This window comes from Meles meles, chromosome 13 (genome assembly GCF_922984935.1).
Source record: "Meles meles chromosome 13, mMelMel3.1 paternal haplotype, whole genome shotgun sequence".
NCBI lineage: Eukaryota > Metazoa > Chordata > Mammalia > Carnivora > Mustelidae > Meles > Meles meles.
The window spans coordinates 49,784,992-49,812,979 of NC_060078.1; the positions used below are offsets into that span (position 1 = coordinate 49,784,992).

The 27,988-nt window shown below is 39.7% G+C and overlaps 1 protein-coding gene across 4 annotated transcripts in view; it reads left to right on the forward strand.

Moving 5' to 3' along the window:
* Nucleotides 1–27,988, forward strand: part of ZNF239 (zinc finger protein 239) — a 97,564-nt gene that overhangs the window by 26,064 nt on the left and 43,512 nt on the right. For all 4 annotated transcript variants that reach the window (XR_006821262.1, XR_006821264.1, XR_006821265.1 and 1 more), the window contains exon 3: nt 6,060–6,090. Coding sequence is in view for 1 of the 4 variants with exons in the window: in XM_046027394.1 (XP_045883350.1) it covers nt 6,060–6,090 (31 nt within the window). In the remaining 3 variants the exon portion in view is untranslated. The remainder of the gene's footprint in view (nt 1–6,059; nt 6,091–27,988) is intronic.

Sequence of the window (27,988 nt, forward strand, 5' to 3'; positions counted from 1 at the left end):
CTGTATTTTAAGTCAATTTTTAAAATAGGAAAAGGGCGGTGGTGGGGGGACGCCTCGGTGGCTCAGTTGGTTGAGTGCTGACTCTTGATTTTGGCTCAGGTCATGATCTTTGGGTAGTGAGATTGAACCCCACGGGAGACACTCTCCCTCTCCCTGCTCACCCACTCTTTCTCTCTCCAAGTAAATGAATAAAACCTTTAAAAAGTAGGAAAAAATATTTATACTGTTTTTTATATGTTCCTAGGTAATGAGCATTTTTTCCAGTGTTGCTGATTTTGGGGGGTGGATTCAAGTTATCATCTGCTATCAGTTTCTTTCAATCTTTAAGACTTTCTTTAGTATCTTATGTAGAGCAGATCTGCTAGCAACAAAAATTCTCTGTTTTTGTTAATCTAGAAATTTTACCTTGATTTTATTGGTTTTTTTTTTTAAGATTTTTATTTATCTGACAGAGAGAGAGAGAGATCACAAGTAGGCAGAGAGGCAGGCAGAGAGAGAGGGGGGAAGCAGGCTCCCCGCTGTGCAGAAAGCCCGATGCGGGCCTTGATCCCAGGACCCTGGGATCATGACCTGAGCTGAAGGCAGAGGCTTAACCCACTGAGCCACCCAGGCGCCCTTATTGTCTTTTCTTTTTAAGATTTTATTTATTTATTTGTCAGGGAGAGAGAACACAAGCAGGGGGAGCAGCAGGCAGAGGGAGAAGCAGGTTCCCCACTGAGCAGGGAGCCTGAGGCAGAACTCGATCCCAGAACACTGGGATCACAACCCGAACCAAAGGCAGATGCTCAACCATCTGAGCCACCCAGGCATCCCGATTTTATTGTCTTTAATACACTTTTAATTTTTAGGTAAGTTTTAGCTAAATTGAACAAATTGAACAGCAAAATTGAACAAAAGTACAGAAAGTTCCTAAATACCCCTTGGCCCAGGACATGCATGGCCTCCCCCACTATCAACATTCTGTAGTAGCAGAGTGCATTTGCTACAGATGAATCTACATGACACATCATTATCACCCAAAGTCCACAGTTTTTACTAGGGTTCATTTTTTGTGTTTTAAATTCTATGGATTTTGACAAATGTATAATGACATATATCCACCATTATAGTACCATGCAACATAGTTTCACTGCTCTAAAAATCCTCTGTTTCGGGGCGCCTGGGGGGCTCAGTGGGTTAAAGCCTCTGCCTTCGGCTCGGGTCATGATCCCACGGTCCTGGGATTGACCCCCGCATCGGGCTCTCTGCTCAGCGGAGAGCCTGCTTCCTCCTCTCTCTGCCTGCCTCTCTGCCTGCTTGTGATCTCTGCCTGTCAAATAAATAAATAAAATCTTAAAAAAAATAAAATAAAAATCCTCTGTATCTATTTATCCCTCCCTCCCCTCCAACCCCTGGCAACCACTGATCTTGTTACTATATCCATAATTTTGCCTTTTCTAGAATGTCATGTAGTTGAAACCACACAATATTTAGCCTTGTCAGATTAGCTTCTTTCACTTAGTGTAATAAACACTTAAGGTCCCTTGGTGTCCTTTCACAGTATGAAAAGGCCATGCCATTTCTTCTTAGCACTAATATTCCATTGTCTGTATGTACACAGTTTGTTTATTCTAACAAAAGACATTGTGATTGCTTCCAAGTTTTCAGTTATGGATAAAGTTTCTATAAACATCCATGTGCATCCATACTTTTTTTGTGGACATAACTTTCAAACTCCTTTGGGTAAATACCAATGTGACTGCTATATTGCACTGTAAGAATATATTTAGTCATGTACACACACACAAACCCAGTTTCACTGAGATATAATTAACATATATCACTGAATGAATTTCCAGTTTATAGCATCAAGGTTTGATTTACATATTGTGAAATGATTAGCACAATTAAGTTCGGTTAACATCTGCCATCTAATATAGATACAATAAAAAGAAATGGGAAGAAAAATAACTAAATTCTCTTGGTAATGAGAACTCTTAGGACTTATTCTCTCAACAATAACAATAACCATAACTCTCTTCATCTATATCACTCAGCAGTGGAAACCATATTCGCCATGTTGTATGTTATGTCCCTAATACCTATTTTTCTTGTAACTTAAAGTTTGTAGCTTTTGACCACCTTTCTCCAATTCCCCTTCCTCCCACCCCTGCCTCTGGAAACCACAAATCTGATGTCTTTTTCTAGTAGTTTTGTTGTTTAGATTCCACATGTATGCGAGATCATATAGTATTTGCATTCTCTAACCTATTTCACTTAGCATAATGCCCTCAAAGCCCATCTGTGTTGCTGCAAATGGTAAAATTTCCTCATTTTTTAAATTAGTATGTTTAGTTTTTTTAATATTTTTAAAGATTTTATTTAAGAGAGAATAAAAGAGAGCACGAGCAGGGGGAGGGGCAAAGGGAGAGGGAGAAGCAGACTTCCCACTGAGCAGGGAGCCTGACGAGGGACTCCATCCCAGGACGTGGAGATCATGACCTTAGCCGAAGGCAGATGTTTAACCAACTGAGCCACCCAGGTGCTCCTAGTATGTTTAGTTTTATAAGAAACTGCCAAAATGTGTCAAAACTGCCTGTACCATTTTGCATTTCTACCTACAATCAGTGAGCATTCCTGTTGCTCCACACTCTCACCAGCATTTGGTGGTGTCAGTGTTTTGGATTTGCACCATTCTAATAGGTGTGCAAATGGAATGCCATTATTTTGTCACCTTCATTTTTTAATATGGTAATTTTGCTAGATATAGAATTCTTGGTTTACAGAATAGTTTTTATTTTTCCTTTCAGCTCTTTTTCTTTTTCTTCTTGAGGTATAACTGACATATACCATCGTGTAAGTTAAAGTGTACAATATCTTGATATGACATATTTATATATTACAATATGATTACCACCATAGTGTAGGCTTTGTTTACTCTTTCTATCCCCTTTGTTCTGTTCTAACGGGGTTGTTTCAAAATTCCTGCCCTCTAGTTTACCTCTTCTGCTTTCCATTTGCTCTACTCTGATACAGATGCTCTCTACTGCTTTTTTTCCCCATTTCACTCACTGAATTCTTCAGCTCTAGGGATTCTGTTTGACTATTATGATTTCTCTTTAGTAAATACTCCATTTTGTTCATGTTTTTCCTCATTTCACTGGACTGAGTTTCCTTGTAGCTGATTTGAGTTTATTCAAAACAGCTATTTTGAATTCTTTGCTAGCTAGATCACTAAAGTCCATGCCTTTGAGCTCAAGTATTAGAGAATTGTTATCTTTTAGTGATAACACGTTTTCTTTATTCATCTTCCTTGTGGTTTTGCATTGCTGTTTTCACTTTTTTTTTTTTTTTTTTTTTTTTTTTTTTTTTTTGCTGTTTTCACATTTGAAGTAGCAGACACCTCCTCAAATCATTACTAGTTGCCTTCAAATGTGGTATATTACTCATTGGTCCTGTTCTGTCTGGGGCTTCTCCACCTTTGTATAGAAACTCCCGCTACACACTTCTTGCTCCCTCTTGTGGCAGAATTCTTAAACTTTTATGTCCTTCCTGGTTTTTGTAATTCACCAACTGGATTGCTCAATCCTCTCTCCTTTGTTTTCCAGAAGATGGTACTCAAGCTCAAATTTGAGGATTCTCCCATGCCCACAAATCTTGGTCTGATTTTCTGATAGCACTCCATTTACTGATTACTAGACTCACTCTTTTTTTTTTTTTTTTTAATTAACATATAATGTATTATTTGCTTCAGGGGTACAGGTCTTGAATCATCAGTCTAACACAATTCACAGCATTCACCATAGCACATACCCTCCCCAGTATCCATAATCCAGCCACACTGTCCCTCCCCCATCACCCCCCAGCAACCCTCAGTTTGTTTCTTGAGATTAAGAGTCTCTTATGGGGCGGGGGGGGGGAAGAGTCTCTTATGGTTTGACTAGACTCACTCTTGTGGCCACACTCAGGAATGTACACAAGGAGCCAATCACAGTGGAAGAAGAATGGGAAAACATGTGGGTTTGGTACTCAGGGTGTTCAGGGCAGACATGATCCCAGTGGGAGATCCTTGAAGCTCTGACACAAGCTCATGGGCAGACTTCCTGCAGAAATCTGAAGGTAGTCATTGGGAACCGTGTCCCTTTAATGTCTTTATTAATCTTACATGCCTCTTTCCCAATCTCCCTCCCCACACCTCAGAGAAACTGGTTACCCTCCAGCAGTGTCTCACACATGAGGTTCATGAATATGTAGATTAATATTTTTCATCAAATTTGAGAAGTTTTTGGATATTATGTATGCCTTTCTCTCCTCTCCTTCTGGAACTCTCATTATTATTTTGTTGATATGTCTGGTGGTACACCACAGGTCTCTGAGGCTCTGTTCACGTCTCCTCATTCCCCCTGTGCTTTCTAAGTGTCTAGACTGTAAAATCCCTACTGAGCTATTCTCAAATTCACTGATTCTTTCCATTGTCAGCTCAAATGTGATGTTAAAAATCCTTCACTGATTTTTTTTCACTTCACTCATTGTACTTTGCAAGCCCACATCTCCCATTTTTTTAATAATTTCTTTTTATTGATGATCTCTATTTGATGAGCCAGTGTCATATTTTTCTTTTAATCTTTGTTTTTCCTTTTAGTTCTTTGAACATATTTATACCTTCTTTGAACAATTTTCCTGTTAAGTCCAGAATCTGGAAACCCTGGGAGATAGTTTCTATTGACTGTTATTTAGAATGGAAAACCTCTACTGATCTATCTTCAAATTCAATGATTCTTACTTATGCTAGATTAATCCTTTTAAACACATTTAGACTTGTTTTATGGCCCAGAATATGGTCCTAGTGAGTATGTCATGTGTACAGATTCAATTTACTTAACACCAGATACAGAGCTGTTCTGCCTTTTCTATTTAATTTTGTGTTGGATTTAATATACCATATTTTTCAAAATATTTGTCCCCCTCCTCTAAGTTATGAAATTTACTAGCATAACGTTTTTCATAATATCCTCTTCTCTGTAATATCTATAGATACTATAATCTACATAATGGAATATATTGAAGTTTTCTGTGAATTCTCCCAGATTTTCTGCATGTCGCCTGCAAACAAAGACTTTATATCTTCGTTCCTAATCTGTATACATTTATCTTCCCTTTTGCCTTACTTGCAACAATAAGCGTTTTTTTTTTAATATTTTATTTATTTATTTGACAGACAGAGATCACAAGTAGGCAGAGAAGCAGGCAGTGAGAGAGGAAGGGAAGCAGGCTCCCTGCTGAGCAGAGAGCCCGATTCGGGGCTCGATCCCAGGACCTTGGGATCATGATCTGAGCTGAAGGCAGAGGCTTTAACCCACTGAGCCACCCAGGCACCCCAACAATAAGCGTTTCTGGTACAATTTTGAAAAAGAGTGGTAAGAGGGGACATTCTTGCTTTATAATAGATCTTAATGCAAAAGCTTTGAGTTTCTCATCATTAAATATGATGTTAGCTGTAGGCCTTATTGTAATCTTTACCAAGCTGAGAAACTTCCACTCTATTCCTAATTTACTGAAGTTTTTTTTTTTTTAATCACAAATTAGTGTGGGATTCCACACATAATGGATTATAAAGCCATAAAAAAGGAGGAACATGACATTTGCAACAAAAATGGACCTTGAGAGCATTTTGCTAAGTAAAATAAGTCAGAGAAAGACATGATCTCCCTTGTATTTTTTTCTTTTATTATTAAGTAGGCTCCATTCCCAACATGAGGCTTGAACTCATGACCCTGAAATCAAGAGTCACATGCCCTATCAACCGAGCCCTAGTCAGGCACCACAATCTGTATTTTAACATATGATCTCACTTGTATTTGTATGTGGAATCAAAAAATAAAGGAAGAAAGAAAAAAGGAAGGAAGGGAGGGAGAGGGAGAGAAAAAGAAATACTACATGGCTCATATGGGCTCTCTTTGGATCTCACAAGGATGAACTCAAGCTACTGGCTGATCATCAGGTCTCATGTGGTGAGATGAGGACCCTCTTCCAAGCTAACTGGGTTTTTGCATAATTCTTTTCCTTTTCATGATTTGCAGGTGGCCCCTCTCCATCCTCAAGCCAGCAATGGTAGGTCAAGTCTTTCTCATACTTTGAGTCTCTCTGCCTCCCTCTTCTGCTTTTAAGAGTTCATGTTTTTATATTGGTCCCTCGTGGATAATTCAGCATAACCTCCTTATTTTAAGGTCAACTGATTAGTCATCTTAATTACATCTGCAAAGTCCTTTTTACCAAGTAATGTAACATTCATGGATGTAACACCAAAAGTAAAAATCACAGGGGCCAAATTTCTGCCTACCATAGTGGATAATATACTATGGTATATTCATCCAATAGAGTAATACTCAGAAAGTTGAAGGAAGGATGGAAAGAAGGAAAGAAACATACAATCTAGATAAATACCATATATTATGCTAAGTGAAAAATGCTTACACACAGTAGTATATATATATATGATTCCACTCATGTCTAATGACAACTATTTTATAATATACTCTTCTGCCTGGTCACCTGCATGTTCCTTTGACAATCATCACTTTCTAATTTCAAAAGCAGTAACATGTTTTAGAAATATTTGAGAAAATAAAAATATCTTGGGGCGCCTGGGTGGCTCAGTGGGTTAAGCCTCTGCCTTCGGCTCGGGGTCGTGATCCCAGGGTCCTGGAATTGAGCCCCTCATGGGGCTCTCTGCTCGGCGGGGAGCCTGCTTCTCCCTCTCTCTCTGTCTGCCTCTCTGCCTACTTGTGATCTCTGGCTGTCAAATAAATAAGTTTAAAAAAAATCTGAAAATAAAACTATCAGTAATAGAATGTCACTCAGCCATTTATATTTTAATTTTTTTTAATTTATTTGAGAGAGCCATGATTCGGGGCTCAATCCCAGGATGCCGGGATCATGATTTGAGCCGAAGGCAGGGGCTTTAACCCACTGAGCCACCCAGGCACCCCTAGTCAATTACTATTGTTTATTTAGAATGTCAACAAGAAGTTTGACAGAAAGCAAAATTAGACCTATAAATAGAGAACAACCTTATGGTTGATGGTTGCCAGGGGGAGGGAGGTGGGGAGTAGGCAAAATGGGTGAAGGGGAGTGAGAAATACTGACTTGCGGTTATGGAATGAAGAGGTCACAGGAATAAAAAGCATAGCATAAGGAATATAGCCAATGATATTGTCAGTGATAGCACTATATGGTGACAAAGAAGAGCTACACTTGCGGTGAGCATAGCATTATGTATAAACCTCTTCAATACTATGTTGTACACCCGAAACTAATGTAACATTGCATGCCAACTATACTCAAAATTTTTTAAAATAAAAATTTAAAAAACATTAAGTTTCAAATGATTGGAAAACTAGTTCTTATAAATAGTCTATGTATAAATACAGGAGAGAATATTTTCTAACAGGTTGAAAAAACACTAATTCAGTACAACCTGAAGTAGAATCTGTGTTACAACTGGTTATAATGAAAATATAGAGCAGAAAAAGGTTGGGCAGAATTAGGAGTTAGAGAGGTCTTAGGCATGTTGTACTTGACGTATCTATGGAACAGGCAGACAGCTCCACAAGGCAGATGGATATATGGTTCTGAACTTAGGAGGGAAACCCAAGATGAAAATTAATTCCACTTGTTTAACTTTTTTAATACAGCTAGAAGAGAAATTTATATTTATTTTTAACATATTTTCAGCGTAACAGTATTCATTGTTTTTGCACCACACCCAGTGCTCCATGCAGTACGTGCCCTCCCTAATACCCACCACCTGGTTCCCCGACCTCCTACCCCCCGCCCCTTCAAAACCCTCAGGTTGTTTTTCAGAGTCCATAGTCTCTCATGGTTCATTTCCCCTTCCAATTTCCCTCAACTCCCTTCTCTCCATCTCCCCATGTCCTCCATGTTCTTTGTTATGCTCCACAAATAAGTGAAACCATATGATACTTGACTCTCTCTGCTTGACTTATTTCTTTTTTTTTTTTTTTAAAGATTTATTTATTTATTTATTTGAGAGAGAGAGACAGTGAGAGAGAGCACGAGCAAGGAGAAGGTCAGAGGGAGAAGCAGACTCCCTGTGGAGCTGGGAGCCCGATGCGGGACTCGATCCTGGAAGTCCGGGATCATGACCTGAGCCGAAGGCAGTCGTCCAACCAACTGAGCCACCCAGGCGTCCCTGCTTGACTTATTTCACTCAGCATAATCTCTCCCAGTCCCATCCATACTGCTACAAAAGTTGGGTATTCATCCTTTCTGATGGAGGCATAATACTCCATCGTGTATTGCATATGGACCACATCTTCCTTATCCATTCGTCCGTTGAAGGGCATCTTGGTTATTTCCACAGTTTGGCGACCGTGGCCATTGCTGCTATAAACATTGGGGGTACAGATGGCTCTTCTTTTCACTACATCTGTATCCTTGGGGTAAATACCCAGCAGTGCAATTGCAGGGTCATAGGGAAGCTCTATTCTTAATTTCTTGAGGAATCTCCACACTGTCCTCCAAAGTGGCTGCACCAACTTGCATTCCCACCAACAGTGTAAGAGGGTGTCCCTTTCTCCACATCCTCTCCAACACACGTTGTTTCCTGTCTTGCTAATTTTGGCCATTCTAACTGGTGTCAGGTGGTATCTCAATGTGGTTTTAATTTGAATCTCCCTGATGGCTAGTGATGATGAGCATTTTTTCATGTGTAGAAGAGAAATTTAAATTACATATATGGCTTTTTCTGTTGGATCGAGCCTCTTGTTCCACCTCTCTATTATTAACCCTGGATTAAGTGGTCAACTTTCATCCTGGTCTTTGCCTTTCATCACCTAACCCAGGGGCTAATAATGGAGAGATGGAACAAAGACTTGATCCAGCAGAAAAAGCTCAAAGAAGATCATGTCCTTGATTCTTGGTACAGATGGAAAGATAGGGAAATTGCCTCCCAGGATATCTTTATGAGCATCTGATTGAGCCAGGTGCCATTTGCAAAGACTGGGAAGCAGAGACAAAGATGTTGGAGGGAAATAAGAGTTAGAAAGGTCTTAGGCATGTTGTGTCTGAAGCATCTATGGAACAGGCAGACAGAAATCTCCAGGAGGCAGTTGGATATGTGGTTCTGAGCTCAGAAGGGAGGAAGCCCAAGATGAAGATGAAAACAGCAGAGTAACTGGCATTTTGGTGGGAACTGAAACCAGCAGCGAATGAGATGGCTCAGAGGGAAAAACACAACTCCACACAGGAGCCTGGAAGAATAGGCCATGAAAAATGAGAAAAAAATATACAAAAGGTAAAAACAAAACTATCAATTTGCATTAAACACACCGTTCTTCACTTACAGAAAATGAATAGAAAATGAAGAAGCAGGGATGATTTCTAAACACCAAGGGCATAATGGTAAGAACTAAGATAATCAAAACAACTGAATGTGACTAAAATAAAATCACAGCAAGAAATGAAAGAAAATCTGCTTTGAGTTCCCCATGGTGCTTTTACAGATTAGAGTAGAAAACTGCTTAAGGACTGATTTTTAATAATAAGGAACCATCAGAGATCAAGAGATAATTCTCAAAAATTGAAAAACTTGATTACCAAATTGTGAAGAACAAACTCAAAACTCTTTAGAGAAGGACTGAAATAGAATGGATGGACATAAATGACCAATTCTGCAAATTTCCTAGAATGTAGAATGGAAGACAGACCGCCAAATGCACATGGGAGGTAGAGCCCTCTCTCCTGATAATATAGAAAAGTAACAGTTTTCCAGCTTATCAGCCATCACAAAAGTAGAAACTCACTTGCCCTCTCTTATCTGCTGGGCAACATCTGCTCAAGAGATCCTAACAACCTGTCTATCAAATTACTCAGGAAATACACAACCTAGATCAAGTAAAGGGCAATAACTACCCGTTATAAGAGGAACCAGAATCCTGAGAAAACAAGTCCAAGCAACGTAATTAGTATACAAAGACAATGGTATTGGCTCACATACCCAGAAGAGCTAACATGTAAACAAGGATTCCAGTAAATTAAAGGAACAGACGGAAGAGAATTAATCATGATGTAAATAAGATACTTTCAGAGTTGAAAGCCTTTGAGTTTTCACATTGAAAGAGACATGCTAAAAAGAGTCAGCATCAAAACAAAACAAAACTTTGGTTTCAGCTGTGACATTTAAAGAGCTTGGGAGGGGTGCCTGGGTGGCTCAGTGGGTTAAGCCTCTGCCTTCAGCTCAGGTCATGAACTCAGGGCCCTGGGATCGAGCCCCCCATGGGGCTCTCTGCTCAGCGGGGAGCCTACTTCCTCCTGTCTCTCTGCCTACTTGTGATCTCTCTGTCAAATAAATAAATAAAATCTTTAAAAAATAATAAAAAAAAATAAAGAGCTTGGGAGTCACCACTAAATTTAAATTTAAATAAAATTTAAAATTTTATTAATAAAGTTATTAAATTTTATTATTAAATATTTCTTTCAAAGAAAGAAGTGAGAAATAGTATTGGTAAGTAATAAATAAGAGAAAAGGATTACTGTCCAAATTACATAAAGGATTTTTACAAGGTCATAAGAAATAGAGGAAAGTGAGCAAATATATAAACAAGGCAATCCACAGAAGAAACATATCACTGTTACTCAATAATTCACTAGTAAATAGTAAACCAACCACGGTAGGTATTCAGCGATGGGAAATAGGAAGTCTTGGTATCAGCAGGAGCCTCCTGTGTCACAGGATCTTTGAACTCTACCCCGTGAATGGCCGGCAGTCCATAAAGTGGAAGAAACACTAACTGATGAACATTTTAGACAAGTTACTGAAAACAAGCTGGATTTGTAGAAGAGAAGCACAAAGACTGGAACAAAGAGAAAATGAAGCTATGGTAGGCTACAAGAATAAGACAGAAAAAACAAATTTAAGAAATATTAACAATTTAAACAAAACAAGAATAGGATGACTAACAAGATGGATAGGAGAACTGAGATACAGAGTGATTTAGGACCTGCTTCTTATCACTTGGATGACTGGCTAAGCAGTGTTAACATATGACAGAGAATAATGAAACACGAGTACTTCCTAATTATGGATGTTGCTTCTCAACAAGTTACACACAGGGGACTAGCAGCTAGGTACACTGGAAAGACAAACTCTGGAGTCCCACAGGTGCTCCTCAGCTATAAGTACAGAGAGGATGGAACCCATGAAGAAAAATGAGAATAACAAGAAGCAGAGAGACTGGGACAGGCTCCTGAGAGGAGGATAATGTTTAAAGGCAAAAGGATAAAAGAAAGCACGACGAAACAGAAAATCTAGACAAAGGCACAAGCCATTTGGGGTGATGTCAGAGAAACCAACAAGGGACGCTCAGGAGAGAACAGTCAACAGTGTACATTAGACAGCATGCACTGGTAACAGCCATCATTTTATATTTAATTTTATAATTACGTCAGTGTGACCTTTACCAAAGGAGACTAAGACAACTGGAAAGGAAGAAGCAAGAATGGTCTTAAATGTGAAACAGAATTATGGATGTAAAAGTCAAAGAGTAGTGGTGCCTGGATGGCTCAGTCATTGGACAAATGTCTTCAGCTCAGATCATGGTCCCAGGGTGCTGGGATGGAGCCCTGCATCAGGCTCCCTGCTTGGGGGGAGGCCTGCTTCTCCCTTTCCCACTCCCCCTGCTTGTGTCCCTCTCTCCTTGTGTCTCTGTCAAATGGATGGATAAAAATCTTTAAAAAAAAAAAAAAAAAGAAAGAAAGAAAGAAGAAGAAGAGTGTGTGACTCTTGATCCTGAGGTTCTGTGATCTAGCCCCACAGCAGGCTCTCTGCTCTGCAGGGAGTCTGTTTCTCCCTCTCCCTTTCCCCCTGCCTGCTGCTCCCCATTTGTGCGTGCTCTCTTTCTCTTCTTTGTCAAATAAATTTAAAAAATAAATCTTAAAAAAAAAAAAGCCAAAGAGTAGAACACTGAACTATCTGTGATACCAATAAATACAGCCTATTTGGGGGGGGGGGATCATTTACTTAAATATCATTAAAGGAGATACACTTGATTGCTTCCTCCAGATACTCTACATTTTATCCCTGGATCATACAGGAACATCAGAAAATGGTCTAGAGCACTGCTGCCAATTTGGTAGGCACTAGTCACATGTGGCAACTAAGCACTTAAAATGTTGAAATGTGACTTAAGAACTAAATTTTAATTGTTTTAAATGAAATATTTATATGTGGCTAGTGGTTACTATACTGGACAGCATACAGTACCAGACATAATATTATTGATTCTCTGAAAATCTATATATTCACTGAGTTCTCCTTTAGCTCTAGAGACCTCTGTTCCCATTGAAGAACTGCTCAATGAAAGAGGCTACATTTCTTTTAGGGAAGTTGTTGAAAGGCTGCACACTTCATCATCCATATAGAGTGCAAAAAAGGAACATTTTTTTTAGACTTTAATGCTAGGAAGTCTTCATGCCCCATTAACAATGAATGTGGTTTCTCTTCATGGAAAATGTGAATCATATAACGTGTATATTTTTCCTTGACTATCAGAAAGATCAGGAATAAATCTGCAGCTCATCTTTGATAACTCTGTAAGATCACAAAACCTGTCCATACCTATATATTACTTCATCTTGTTCTTGATCTGCTACTGTATATTTTCCCTGTTGTTGATTTGTAATTTCTACATTTCCATTCTAATCTAACTCTTAAAAGTCTCATACAAGGCCTTATAAATAAACTGGGAATAAGAAATAAACAATTCACCTGGGATCTGTTCATTTTCTGCTGGTTTTGGAAAAGTATGGAGAAGTATAAAGGTAGAGCTGGGAAGAAGGAAGTAAGAATGAAGTCAAGAAAAATATGGCCTACCTTACAGCTCCTGGATTCTCCTTTCAAAAATACTCCACAGAAGCAGTTTAAACAACATAAGACATATGAATGACTAGATCATATTGAGCTTAGACATGTAATCTTTGAGTAGGTGAAAGTAAACATACACATCCCATTGATTATATTAATATTTTTGCCTATGACTTAAGCACACACGCAAAAAAACCTTAAAATAGAACCAATATATCTGAATTTATTCAGGATATGTATGTATTCAGGATACTAATATAAAAAGTGTTTTTTTTAAAAAAAGATTTTATTTATTTATTTGACAGAGAGAGAGATCACAAGCAGGCAGATAGGCAGGCAGAGAGAGAGGGGGAAGCAGGCTCCCCACCAAGCAGACAGCCCGATGCGGGGCTTGATCCCAGGACCCTGAGACCACGACCTGAGCCAAAGGCAGCGGCTTAACCCACTGAGCCAGTCAGGTGCCCCTAAAAAGTATTTTCTTTAAACTGATGTGGTTAGGGGCACAAATGGTTGTGAAAATTCGACGAAATGCCAGCGGCTTTATCATTAACCACCACGCACTACTGGGCTCAAACATGCCTTGGTTCTCAGCGCAGAGAACTGAGCTGAACAAGCGGGCCTCCTCCAGGGGGCGCTGCTGGGAGCGGATCAGAGCCGCCTTCGCAGGTCGGGCGCACCCGCCCAGGGCTGCAACCCTCCTAGGCTGTCGGAGCCAGGCCCGGCTTTTCCTGCGGAAGGCCCGCCTTTCCCACCCCAAGGTCGGGAGGCACCCCCTATGGGGTCCTCACAGCCGCGTTACGAAGACGGACACCGACCATCTACCCAACGCAGCAGAGCTATAGGCCCCCCGCTGAGCGTACGTGCGTAGCGGGGCCGCACGCGCAACTTCCCAGCAGCCCCGGCGGAGAGCGTGTACTGCGGAGGCTCTGGGAGATGCGGGGCCCGGTAGATGCGGGGCCCCAACAACACGGGAAGCAGAAACCCGAGAGCTGCCAGCCTAGGAGGGACCTCACCCGAACAGCAGGGCTTCTCCCAGGATAGGACAATAGTGAGGATGTTTCATCATCATTCTTCTGACAATGCTAGCCTGCAAAGATTACACAGTGAAACACGAAAAATTTTAGGAAAATCAGAAAATACGCACAACAAAAACAATGGACACAACTTCACCTCCCGCTCCCTGAGATTTATGTGCTTAACCGTTAGATACATAACCTTCTTGTAGTTTGCAGGAATGAGATTATATGCATCATTTTTATCACTATCCTTGAAGAAAATAATTTTTTGTAAAATAGGAAACTATTTTTTTCCTATGATAACAGATATAATCCATTCACAATAACATCAAAAGTGGTACAAAATAGGGACACCTGGGTGGTTCAGTCAGTTAAGCATCTGTCTTCAGGTCATGATCTGGGATCCTCGGATGTGGCAGCACATAGGGCTTCCTGGTCAGTAGGGAGTCAGCTTCTCCCTCTGCCCTAAACCCCCTCCTGTTTTCTCTTCTCTCTCTCAAATAAAGTCTTTTTTTTTTTAAATAAAGTTTTTTTTAATTGTGCATAATTATTCGAGTTAATAAAAGAAGTAAATTTGTGGGAAAAAAAGACATTTATTTGGTGTATAACATTAAAAGACTTGAAAAGGTAGATAGCCCTATGATTTTCACAAAAAGAAGACTCAGTCTTCAACAATATTCCAGAGGCGCCTGGGTGGCTCAGTCAGTTAAGCGTCTGCTTTCCGCTCAGGGTCATGATCCCAAGGTTCTGGGATCCAGCCATGCATTGGGACTCCTTGCTCAGCAGGGAGCCTGCTTCTCCCTCTGCCTGCCACTCCCCTTGCTTGTGCTCTTTCTCTCTGACAAATAAATAAATAAAAATAAATAAAAACATTATAAGCAGTAGAGGGAAAAAGGATGTAAAGGGAAGATTTCTTTTCTCCACTCAAATAAAATGAACAGTAAGTTACGTGTATATATATATATAATATACAGAGCAACCACTAAAATAGCTCTACAAATAGACTCAAACAACAAATAGACTCAAAAGCCTATATATACATCAAAATGGAATTCTAAAAAATGTTCAGGTAATCCACAGAAAGGGAGGCAATATGAAGAAACAAGAAAGAAAAGGAACAAATATAAAACTCAAACCAAAATGGCAGACGTAAATCCTAACATATCAATAATTACATTAAATCTAAGTGGTCTAATAATGCCAATTATTAGATAATGCCAGAGGTTGCCAAAGTGGATTTTTAAAAGATAATCCAGGGGCACCTGAGTGGCTCAGTGGGTTAAAGCCTCTGCCTTAGGCTCAGGTCATGATCCTGGCATCCTGGGATCGAGCCCCGAATCAGGCTCTCTGCTCAGCGGGGAGCCTGCTTCCGCCTCTCTCTCTCTGCCTGCCTCTCTGCCTACTTGTGATCTCTGCCTGTCAAATAAATTTTAAAAATCTTAAAAAAAAAAATTTAAAAAAAGATAACCCAACTATGCTGTCTAGAAGAAACTGAATTCAAATACAATCCTATAGGCAGGATAAAAGTAATAGAATAGAAAAAAATATATCGTGCCAACATTAATTTTTAAATTTTAATATAAAAAAGCAGGGGTGGCTATATAAATATCAAATAAGGTAGACTTCAGAACGCAGAAAAATACCAATAAAGAGAAGAACATTATATAATAGGGGTTACTCCAAGAAGGCATAGCAGTCCTAAATGCATATATACCAGATAACAGAACACACAGTATGTGCAGTAAAAATTGACAGAACTGAAGGATAGAAAAATCCAACATTATAGCTAGTGACATCAACATACTCTTAATAACTGAAACAATTACTAAACAGAAAATCACCAAGAATATAAAAGAACTCAGTAGCACATCAACGAACAAGACCTAATTGATATTTATAGACTACTTCACCCAACAATAGCAAATACACACTCTTTTCAAGTACCCATGGAACATGTACCATAAAACAAGCTTCAGCCTATTTAAAAGAACTGAAATCACACATAGTACATTCTCTAGCCTCAATGTAACCAAACTAGAAATCAATAAAAGAAAGAGAACAAGAAAATTTCCTAACCCTTGTAAACTCAACAATACATTTGTAAGAAAATCAATGGGTCAAGGGGACTCTCACACGAAATTTTTAAAAATACATTAAACTGAAAGAAAGTGAAAAAAAATATCAAAAATTGTGACACACTAACTGAAGTAGTGCTAAGAAGGAAATACACAACACTGAGTGCCCAACTCAGGGTTGCCACGAATGAGGTCTAGACAGGCATTTATTGCTTAATTGTGATACTTGCTTTATTTTGGTATTCTGGAACTGAACCTACAGGATACCTGAGGTAGCTTGTCATAGTAATGATTGCATAACTCTGTGAATATACCCAAAATCCCTAATTTGCACACTTGCATTTTGTGTTATATTAATTATATCTCAATAAATTTGTTATAAAAAGTGAGGAAATAAAGTTTCAAGGGAAATGGAGTATAACCAGTAAGTTAAAAAATTATTAAACCAGAGGCACCTGGCTGGCTCAGTCCATCCAGTTCATGTTGGATTTTTCTATCCTTCATGTGACCATCCCAGGATTATGAGTTTGAGCACCATTTTGAAGGCAGAGCTTCCTTAAAAAAAAAAAAAAGAAAATTAAACCAGGAAAAAAAGATAATAATCATACCAAATGTGGGCATGAAGGGAAATAGGGAGTAATACTACCGTAAACACAGCTCCTAATTCACTGGACACAGGAGTTTTTGAACATTCATGATTCCTGACAACTTTGAAAATTTGAGAAGGAACTGCATTGTTTTTAATTTTGTGCATAATGTTAAAATTTATTAGTATTATACAGTACTACTTATAATATAGAAAAATATTTTTTCATGTTTGCACAATTGAAATTTTCCCCAAAATGCTATAGTACTTTCTTATGCAAGACACACACACACACACACACACACACACACACACACACACACAGAAAGACACACAGACTTCAATAGTAAGAGTCTTTTTTTTTTTTTTTTCCTTTAAGTAGGCTCCACACAGAGCATGGAGCCCAATGTGGGGCTTGAACTCATGACACTCTGATCAAGACCTAAGCTGGAATCAACAGTTTTGGGGGTGCCTGGGTGGCTCAGTGGTTAAGCCTCTGCCTTTGGCTCAGGTCATGATCTCAGGGTCCTGGGACTGAGCCCTGCATCAGGCTCCCTGCTGGCTCCAGGAGGAGTCAGGGGGAGCCTGTTTCCCCCTTTCTCTCTGCCTGCCTCTCTGTCTACTTGTGATCTCTCTCTCTGTCAAATAAATAGAATCTTTAAAAAAAAAAAAAAAAAAGAAAGAAAGAAAGAAAAAGAAATCAATAGTTTTAGGGCAACTGGGTGGCTCAGTGGTTTAAAACCTCTGCCTTTGGCTCGGTCATGATCCCAGTCATGATCCCCGGGTCCTGGGATCAAGCCCCACATCGGGCTCTCTGCTCACGGGGAGCCTGCTTCCCTCTCTTTCTGCCTGCCTCTCTGCCTACTTGTGATCTCCATCTGTCAAATAAATAAATAAAATATTTTTTTAAAAAAAGAAATAAACAAACACTTTTGGACGCTCAACTGAGCCCCCAGGTACCCCAATAAATAAAATATTTTTTTTTAAAATGGAGAATCGCTCAAATCCCATGGATGCAAAAGGATGTCCTCCTGTGAATTATCTGCCAACTAGGTTACCCATTCACTTTCACCAGAAATGGAATATCATCTGGGAAAGTCATCTTTTCAGCAAGAGAAAGGCTGCTTGCATCTTGGAGTTGGGTCAGCCAGACAAATCTGCAACCAGGAGGGAATCTGCATTAACCTGGATTCCAAGCCAGCCTTTTCTGGGGAAGCTCAAAAATAAAACACATAACGCCCCAGACTTCACAGTGAAAATGCCAACCCATGCAACTGAGAAGTAGAGACCTGCTTTAAGTTCAGCACTCCCTATATGCCTGACCAGCTATATATTTCTTTTAAAATAAACACACACACACACACACACACACACACACACACACACACACACACACCCCTCCTTCAAGGTAGGATGGATTACATTGCTTTAGGCCAATATTCCTTCTAAAAACATCTAGTACAACCCATATACATAACAAAAATATATTTAAATGCATCCAACTGTTGTGGGAGCAACAAGGATAAAGGAGAACAAAACTTCAGAACAGAAGGAATCTCAAGGAGGTGAACTCCCAAATTCCTGAGGTTTGTTTGTATGTGTGTGTGCTTCTCCTGATAGCTTTTCCAATTTTGAATGCAAGCAGAGCCTCTGGGCTTGTCTTGCCCCAGGTACTATGTCTCTGCGGAGGAAAAAACAAAGCAAGCACACTTTGAGCAGTGGTATGCTATGACAGGAATGACAAACTCAAGAGTCTCTACTAAGAGACTAATGAGATGAGACCAAAAAGGCAGAATGAAGTCTATCTCAGTCTTGTAGCACTTAGAATATAAAGACCTTCTGAAAACAAAACAGGCAAGATATGAAAACACTAGAAATTGTAGTGAATTACTCTTCAGTATCTAAACGCACTTCTAACCCAGGACCACTTACAAATTCTGGCACAGACAAGGGCTGAGAATAAGGCTTGAGCCCCTGCAGAGAGCAGGTATGGAGGACAGAGTCTAGTATTCAAGAAGGCTGGAAGGACTCCTGGGTGGCTCACTCAGTCAAATGTCTACCTGCAGCTCCTGTCATGATCCTGGGACTGATCCCACATCAGGCTCCTTGCTCAGGAGGGAACATGCTACTCCCTCTACCTGCTGCTCTCCCTGCCTGTGCACACATGCCGGCTACCTCTCCCTCTGTGACAAATAAATAAATAAGATTGTTTAAAAAAGGGCAAAAGTTAAAAGCAAAATTTTGAATATGTAAAGTGTCTCAAGATAAGTACCAGGTTTGAAATTCTATGAGAAGACCTAAAATTTCTTTTTTTAAGATTTTATTTATTTATTTGAGAGAGAATGAGAAAGAGCATGAGACGGGGGAGGGTCAGAGGGAGAAGCAGACTCTCCACTGAGCAGGGACCCGGACATGGGACTCAATCCCTGGACTCCAGGATCATGACCTACGCCAAAGGCAGTTGCTTAACCAACTGAGCCACCCAGGAGTCCCTAAAATTGCTTTTTTAAAAAATTTTAGGTTTTTTTTTAGAGAGAGGGAGAAAGCAAGGAGGGGCAGGCAGAGGGAGAGGGAGAGAGAATCTTAACCAGGATCCACACCCAGCACAGACCCCCATTTGGGCCTTGACCTCACAACCCTGAGATCATGACCTGGGTCAAAATCAAGAGTGGGACACTTAACTGACTGAGCCACCCAGGCACCCAAAACTTAAAATTTCTTAAGGGTAAAATTGAATAATTGAACAAGGTCACAAAAAGGCACCAGAGGTTCGGACTTCATCATATCTTTCAAGAGGACTTCATTCAACCCGTAACAATTACAGATGACAAGAATTCTTGAACTTGAGGATAGAACAACAGATTGGCCCATCTGAACCAAAGAGAAAATAGGCTGGGGGTGGGGGGAGGCCTCATGGCCGCCAGCTCTGTGTTTAAAAAAATAATGGCTAGAAATGGCCCCAAACTGACAATAGACAAATCTAAATAGAAGACACTAGTCAACCCTCCCAAAAATCTATGCCTAGACATATCACAATTAAACTTCTGAAAGCTAAAGAAAAAAAACCTGAAAACAGCGTTAAAGAAACAACACATCACCCACAGAACACCAATTTGAATGACAGTAGATTTCTCATCTGAAATCATGGAGGCTGGAAGGAATTGTCACATTTTTCTTTTCCTTTCTTTTTTTTTAAGATTTTATTTACTTATTTGATAGAGAGAGAGAGAGTAAGAGAGGGAACATAGCAGGGGGAGTGGGAGAGGAAGAAGCAGGCTCTCCACTAAGCAGGGAGCCCTACTCGGGACTTGATCCCAGGACTCCAGGATCATGACCCAAGCTGAAGGCAGACGCCTAACTGGGGTGCCTGATCCCAGGCACCCCAAGAATTGTCACTTTTTTTGAAAGCTCATAGGAAAATACTCTAAATTGTAAATTCTTCATCTGGTTCGAAACTCTCCATCAAGAATGAAGAAGAAATTAAAATATTCTCACATGAAAGAAAACTAACGGAATTTGTTGTAAGGAGATCTACCATTAAAGAATGGCTAAAGAAGAAACTATCCTTTCCTAATGAGTTTTATAAATCATATTTCAAGGTTGAAACAAAAATTAAAATACCATGTTGAGTCAGTGACACTGAAGAGATCCCACAAAGGGCTGCTTCTTGCTCCTTTTCCTGCTTCTGTTCTTGCTAGGACCTACAACCTTGCCCTACACACACTATGTCCTCCTTATAAAAGTCAAGCAGTTAACGATTCTTTGAAGTTTTCCAGTACTGTAGATAACATCGAAAGAGTGACTAGGCAGTGTCACATACAGTGTTCCAGACCAATGACACAGCAAGACCCCTGGCACCAGAGCATAAGTGACTTCGGAAGGACACCTAACTGTCTCTATCTTTTCTCTATGCCTTCAATAAACTGTTCTCACTTCCCCTCCACCTGAGTTTGATTTGCAAAGTTAAGGACTTTCTTGGCTGGTCCTACAGGCCCCCCGTCTGGGTCCTCAGACCCAGCCTGCCTACATCAATGTGATACTCAAGAGAATAATATTTAAAAGCAGGGAAAGGAAAAACAACTAAATGGAAGTAAGGTTTCCATGCTTCACACTAAGTGGTAAAATATCGACGTAAATCAACTGTGATAAACATTCAGTTACATATACATTATGATACCGGGAGCAACTGCTACAAATATTGATCCCTACAGCTGTTAGAGGCAGTTGGTTAAGTTCTAAAGGGAGGCCTGGAGTCCAGTAAAGAGGAAATCGTGGCCAGCTATCTGGAAAGTCAGAAGCCTGTCTTGGCAGCACTCCAAAACAAAGTGCAAAAAGCTGGATCAAACCAGCCAGGCCCAAGATGACAGGTGCCACAACAGGAACTCCTGACCAAATAAGCAAGAAAAAGTCCAAAACCCTACTTTGGAAAAATCCCCTTCTCAAGTAATGAATATTCTTCCCCTTGTTAACGACTGTCAATAAAAGTTAGAAAACCGGGGCGCCTGGGTGGCTTAGTAGGTTAAAGCCTCTGCCTTCAGCTCAGGCCCTGATCTCAGGTTCTGGGATCAAGCCCCACTTAAGACTCTCTGCTCGGCAGGGAGCCTGCTTCCCCCCTCCCCCCATGCCTGTCTCTCTGCCTACTTGTGATCTCTGTCTGTCAAATAAATAAATAAAATCTTAAAAAAAAAAAAAAGTTAGAGCACACAGCACTCTCTCTTGAACCCACCAGCTCTCACATCTTGAGAATGTACTTTCACTTTAACAAACTTTCCCACTTATGACCCTCAGCTGCTGTGTTGTATTTGTCCTTGAATTCTTTCTCATGATGAGACCCAGAGCCTTTGGGGACATCTTTCAGATGGTCTGGGTCGAAGACCCAAGGCCCACCATCTCCCCAGTTCACCCGGTAACACAGCAACAGCAAACAGTAACTGCAGCCTAACCCCTAGACAGATCAGTCTAAAGCCACACACCAAAGGAATATTTATCTCAGTTCCCTTTACCCAGTTACGATGATCTGTGTCAATTTCACTGTGCTAAAGGATGCCCACAAAGCTGGTAAAATATTTCTGGGTGTCTCTGTGACTGTGTTCTCAGACGAGATTGTCATTTGAATAGGCAGACTAAGTAAAAATCCCCCTCACCAGTGCAGGTAGGCATTACCCAATGTACTAAAGGCCTGAACAGAACAAAAAGGTGGAGGAAGAGCGCTCTTTTTGCTTGAGCTGGGACATCCATCTTCTTCCTGCCTTTGGACATCAGCACTCCTGGCTCTCAGGCCTTCAGACTCAGGCAGAATGACACCACTGCCTGTCCTGATCTCCAGCTTACTGACAGCAGATCCTTGAACTTTATGACCTCTATAATTGTGGGAGTCAACTCCTATGATAGATCTCCTTTTATATATATCTACATTTATCCTATTGGTTCTCTTTCTCTGGAGAATTCTAATATACCAGTACATCAAGTTCATATATTTTTTAAGATTTTATTTATTTATTTGACACAGAGACAGCAAGAGAGGGAACACAAGCAGGGGGAGTGAGAGAGGGAGAAGCAGGTCTCCTGCTGAGCAGGGAGCCTGATTTGGGGCTCCATCCCAGAACCCTGGGATCGTGACCTGAGCCGAAAGCAGATGCTTTAGGACTGAGCCACCCAGGCGCTGCTGTCCGTATTTCAATAAAAATTGAAGTCATACTAAAAGAAAAAAAAAAGACAGTTTGAAAAGAAAGAGAAAGCAGCATAACCAGATTCAGGTACAGCAGAAGTGTTGGTGTTATGAGACTTGAGAATTTGAAATTATGATTACTGGGACACCTGGATGGCACGGTCGGTTAGGCATCAAACTTTTGGTTTCAGCTCTGGTCTGATCTCACTCGGCACTCAGTGCAGAGTCTAGCTGAGACTCTTTCTCCCTCTCCCTCCGTCCCTCCCTACTGCTCTCTCTCAAATAAATACATTTTAAAAAAAAATTATGATTACTATGTTAAGAGCACCAGTGGAAAAAATGGACAACATGCAAGAACAGATAAGTAATGTAAGCAGAGAATGGAAACTCTAAGAATCAAAAACAAATGCTAGAAATCAAAAAGACTGTGAAAGGAATGAAGAATGCCTTTTATGGGTTCATCAAGAGATGAGATGGCTGAGGAAAGGATCAGCAAGCTTGAAGAAATGTCAGTAGTGGGGCACCTGGGTGGCTCAGTGGGTTAAGCCTCTGCCTTCAGCTCAGGTCATGATCTCAGGGTCCTGGGATAGAGCCCCACATCGGGCTCTCTGCTCGGTGGGGAGCCTGCTTCCTCTTCTCTCTCTGCCTGCCTCTCTGCTTGCTCGTGATCTCTCTCTGTCAAATAAATGAATCTTTAAAAAAAAAAAAAAAAAAGAAATGTCAGTAGTAAATTCCAAAACTGAAATGCAAAGAGAACAAAACAAAATAATATCCAAAAAGTGTAGGACAATTACAAAAGTGTATTATCCAATAAAGTAAACTTCAGAACAAAGAAAATTACTAGAAACAAAGAGGAATATTACATAATGATAAAATGAGGAATGTAACAGAAAGACATAACATTTACAAATCCTAAATGTATATGACCCAACCAGTAGAGCCTTAAAATACATAAAACATAAAAATACAATAAGGCTAAAAAAAAAGACAAAAAAAAAACAAAACAAAACACAATAAGGCTAAAAAAATCATAATTATAATTGGAAACTTCACCACTTCAGCAATTGATAAAACAGACAAAATTCATAATTATAAAGTTCCTAAAAAAGACACCTCCAAATCCAGATTTGGAGAATCTACCAAACATTAAAAAAATAATTAACATCAATTAGACATTCTTTTACCCAAAAAATAGAAGAAGGGTACTTCCCAGCTCATTTAATAAGGTTAATATTAGTCTGATATCAAAACCATACACACAGTGCAGAAAAAAAAAAAATAGACCAATACCTCTCATCAATTTACACACAAAAATCTTCAACAAAATACTAACAAACCAAATCCAATCATGTATAAAAAGTATCACACACCATGACCAAGAGGGATTATTCCAAGTAGTGAGGCTGGTTAAACATTTAAAAATGCATAATGTAGGGGCGCTGGCTGACTCAGTCAGTAGAGCATGCCACTCTTGATCTTGGGGTCCTGTGTTCAAGCCCCACATTGGGCCTAGAGCTTCCTTAAAAATCAGTCAGTCAATCATAATGTAATCCACCATCTAAACAGGCTAATGAAGAAGACTCATGTGATCATACTAAATGTAGAAAAACCATTCGCAAAATCCAATACCTGGACAAACGCTGAAAAAGTCAAAAATAGAAAGTGTGCAGAAGGGACACCCGGGTGGCTCAGTTGGTTAAGCCGCTGCCTTCGGCTCGGGTCATGGTCCTGGGGTCCTGGGTTTGAGTCCCGTGTCAGGCTCCTTGCTTGGCGGGGAGGCTGCTTCCTCTGCTCTCTCTGCCTGCCTCTCTACCTGCTTGTGTGTACTCTCTCTCTGACAAATAAATGAAATCTTTAAAAAAAAAAAAAGTGTGCAGAAAAGGGTTAACATAGCAAGCCCGAGATTAATATCCTTAGGAAGGCCTGCTCTCAAGGCCTGTTGCTGGCACCTGGGAACTTCAATTTTGGGGAGTGTTCCCATCTTTCCCCGATAAGAATGTCTTACTATCCCTAAACTGCTCAGACAATACGCCTTATTCTGAAAACATGCTTTTCTTCTGGGAAGCTGGATATGTGCTAGGGAGAACACCCTGCGCACTGAGTCTTTGATGAGTTTCACTGGTAGGCAGTACTTCACATGTACTGTCACAATTTGGTGTTGGAGGAATCACACACATCCTGTGTGACTCCACTGGGAAAGGACTTGTGGGAGCTTGTGTCTGCTTTCCAAGGGGGGACTTTGCCCCCCGTGCCTATACATTTTGCTGATTTTGCCTTGTCTCTTTTCACTGTAATACATCTTAGCCATGAATAGGACTACATGCTGAGTCCTCCAAATAAATCACCAAACCCAGGGGTCCTGGGACACCCAGTATAGAAGGAAATTACCTCAGCCTGGTAAAGAGAATCTATTAAAAAATCTGAAGCTAACATCATACTTAATGTTGAAAGACAGTCCTTTTCCCCTAAGTTCAGGAACAAGTGGAGATATCTACTCTCACCGCTCTTATTTAGCATAGTACTGGAAGTTCTAGTCACTACAGTAAACAAAATGGGGGGAAAAATTCATAACACTTTTATTCATAATAAAATATTGGAAACAGCCTAGCTTAATGGGTAGACAAAACTGTGGTACATCCAGACCACAAAGTAATACTGAGCAATAAAAAAGAATAAATTACTGATTTGCAGAGACACACGGTTGAATGAATCTTCAGGCAGTTATGCTGAGTGAAAAAAGTCAATTCTAAAAGGTTACATACTGTACGATTCCATTCATGTAACATTTTTTAAGTGACAACATTTTAGAAATGGAGAACCCATTACTTATTGGCAGGAGCTAGAATGAGGAGATCTGGAAGGGAGGGAGATGTGGTTCTAGAAGAGAAACATGGAACCGCCATAGTGATGAAACTGCTCTGTACTGTGGTGATGGATACACGAACCCACACACGTGATAAAACTGTGTAGAACTCGGGGTGCCTGGGTGACTCAGTCATTAAGCATCTGTCTGCCTTTGGCTCAGGTCATGATCCCAGGGTCCTGGGATGAGTTCCATATCTGGCTCCCAGCTCAGCAGGGAGTCTGCTTCTCCCTTTCCCTCTGCCTCTCCCCCTACTTGTGCACTCTCTCCCTGACAAATAAATAAAATCTAAAAAAAAAAAAAAATCTGTGCAGAACTCAATATACATACACATAAATGAGGATAAATAAAACTGAGAAACTATAAACTGGTGGATTGTATCAGTATGGTCATTTCCCCTGGGCTAATATTGTACTACAGTTTTGCAAGATATTACCGCTGGGGAAAGTTGGATAAAGGCAACACCTGATTTCTGTTTTATTAAAACCACATCTTAGGGACACCGGGATTGCTCAGTCAGCTGGGCCTCTTCCTTCAGCTTAGGTCATGATCTCAGAGTCCTGGGATCAAGTTCTATTTGGGCTCTCTGCTCACTGGGGAGTCTGCTTCTTTTTCTCCTTCTCCCTCTGTGCTCTCCCTCCCTCCCCTCTCTAACAGATAAAATCTTTTAGAATTTTTGAAAAAAATGTAAAACTGCATCTTACAATCTACAATTATCTCAATGACCATTTCAATTAAAACAAAAAAGTTACATAGGTATTAATATGGGACAACTTACCCAGTTCATATTCATATTAAAATCATCAATTCAAAATTATATGTTATTAAACAAACATATATGTTTCCTACTATAATGTTCAGTTCCAGTAAGTAAACCTATCACACAAAATTTCTCTCATATAAGATACTTATATATACTCTGCCAAAAAAAAGCCTACATATTTTTTTACTTTGTTACATTGTAAATCTTCAATAATCTTCATAATCACTGCAGCATTACACACAATAGCCAAGATATAGAAACACCTAAGTTGTCCATCAACAGAGGAATGGACAAAGATATATGTGTGTGTACACACACATACACACTATAGATATATGTGTGTGTGTATATATACACACACACACACACACACACATATATATATAGACACTGCAGACTATGATTCAGCCATGAGAAAGAAGGAAATCGTCCTATATGGGACAAGATGGATGGACTCTGAAATCACTATTATGTTGGATAAGTCAGACAGAGAAAGACAACTACTGAACAGTATCACTTATACATGAAATCTTAAAAAAAAAAAAAAAAAAGGCAAACTCACAGAAACAGAAGGTAAAAAGGTGACTGCCAGGGGCTGACAGGTAGTGGAAATAGGGAGTTTGGTAAAAAGTTACAAATTTCCAGCTATAAGATGAATGAAGTCTGAGGATCTTAGTTGATAACACTATACTGTATACTGAAATTTGCAGAGAACTTAAATGTTCTCATAAAATAGTAAAAAAATAAATAAATAAATTTATGAAGTAACAGATGTAATAAATAATTAACTAGATGGGGAACGGGGAAATCTTTTCATAATGTATATGTATATCAAATCATCACAATGTATACTTTTTGTTGTTGTTATTAAAATCCCCCCCCCCGGGTAATTTCTACACCCAACATGGGACTCAAACTCATGACCCTGAGATCAAGAGTTACATGCTATTCCACAACCCAGCCAGGATCCCCTACACTTTAAATCTTACAATTTTATTTGTCAATTATATCTCAATAAAACTGAACAAATTTTAAAATAAAATAAATGAAATAGTAACAGTTTTCCAGCTTATTAAAAATTCTGGGATATAGGACCATTAAAAGACTGAAAATTAATCATGAGATTAGGAAATGCTTCCCTCTCGACAACTTCCCACCACATCAACAGGCTCCAGGACATTAACAGCAGATCACAGATGAAAAACTTGAACAGTTTCAAGACACAGGAGTACACAGGGAAGCCCAAAGTCAAGATGGGAGTCAAAAACAAGGACACTTAAGGAATTTGGAGACTCTGAGACCTCCAGCTACAACATTAAACACAGCCCATCTCCTAGCCAGAATCACATAAAACCCATTTATCTCAGTTCTTTTACAAGATACGTGCCCAGCTTTGGAAGAAAAAAAAAAATTGTAAAGCATATCAAAAAGCAAGAAAAAACACGCTTGGAAGAGACAAAGTAATCATAAGGACAAGACTCAGATATAATACAGATGCTGGAATTATGAGAGGGAGTTTTAAATAACTATGATTAATATGCTAAACAGCTGAATGAAAAAAAATAGACAATATTCAAGAATAAATGAGTTACATAAGCAGGGAAAGAGAAATTCCAAGAAAAAAATCAAAAGGAAATGCTAGAATTCAAAACCACAGTAACAGAAATGAGGAATGCCTTTGAAAGGCACATTACACAAGCCAAGGAAAGAACCAGTGAACTTCACTAACTGAAATGTGAAGAGAAAAAGAATGAAAACATAGGACATCCATCCAAGAGCTGTGGGACATCAAAAGCTATAATATATGCACAAGCAGAATACCAGAAGAACAGAGCAGAGGGAATATCTGAAGTAACAATGACCAAAAAATTCCAAAATTAATGACAGATCCAGGAAGCTCAGACAATACCAAGTGGGATAAATACCAACAAAACCACATCTAATCATATCATATTTAAACTCCAGAAAACCAAAGACAAAGGGGAAAATCCTGAGAGAAGCAAAGAAGTGGGAAGTGGGGGGAAGCCTAGAGGGGTGTGCCTCTTACCTACAAAGGAACAATGATAAGAATTACAACAGACTTCTCAGAATCCATGCAAGTAAGAAGAGGGGAATTAAATACCTCAAATATTGAAAGAAGAAAGCTACCAACCTA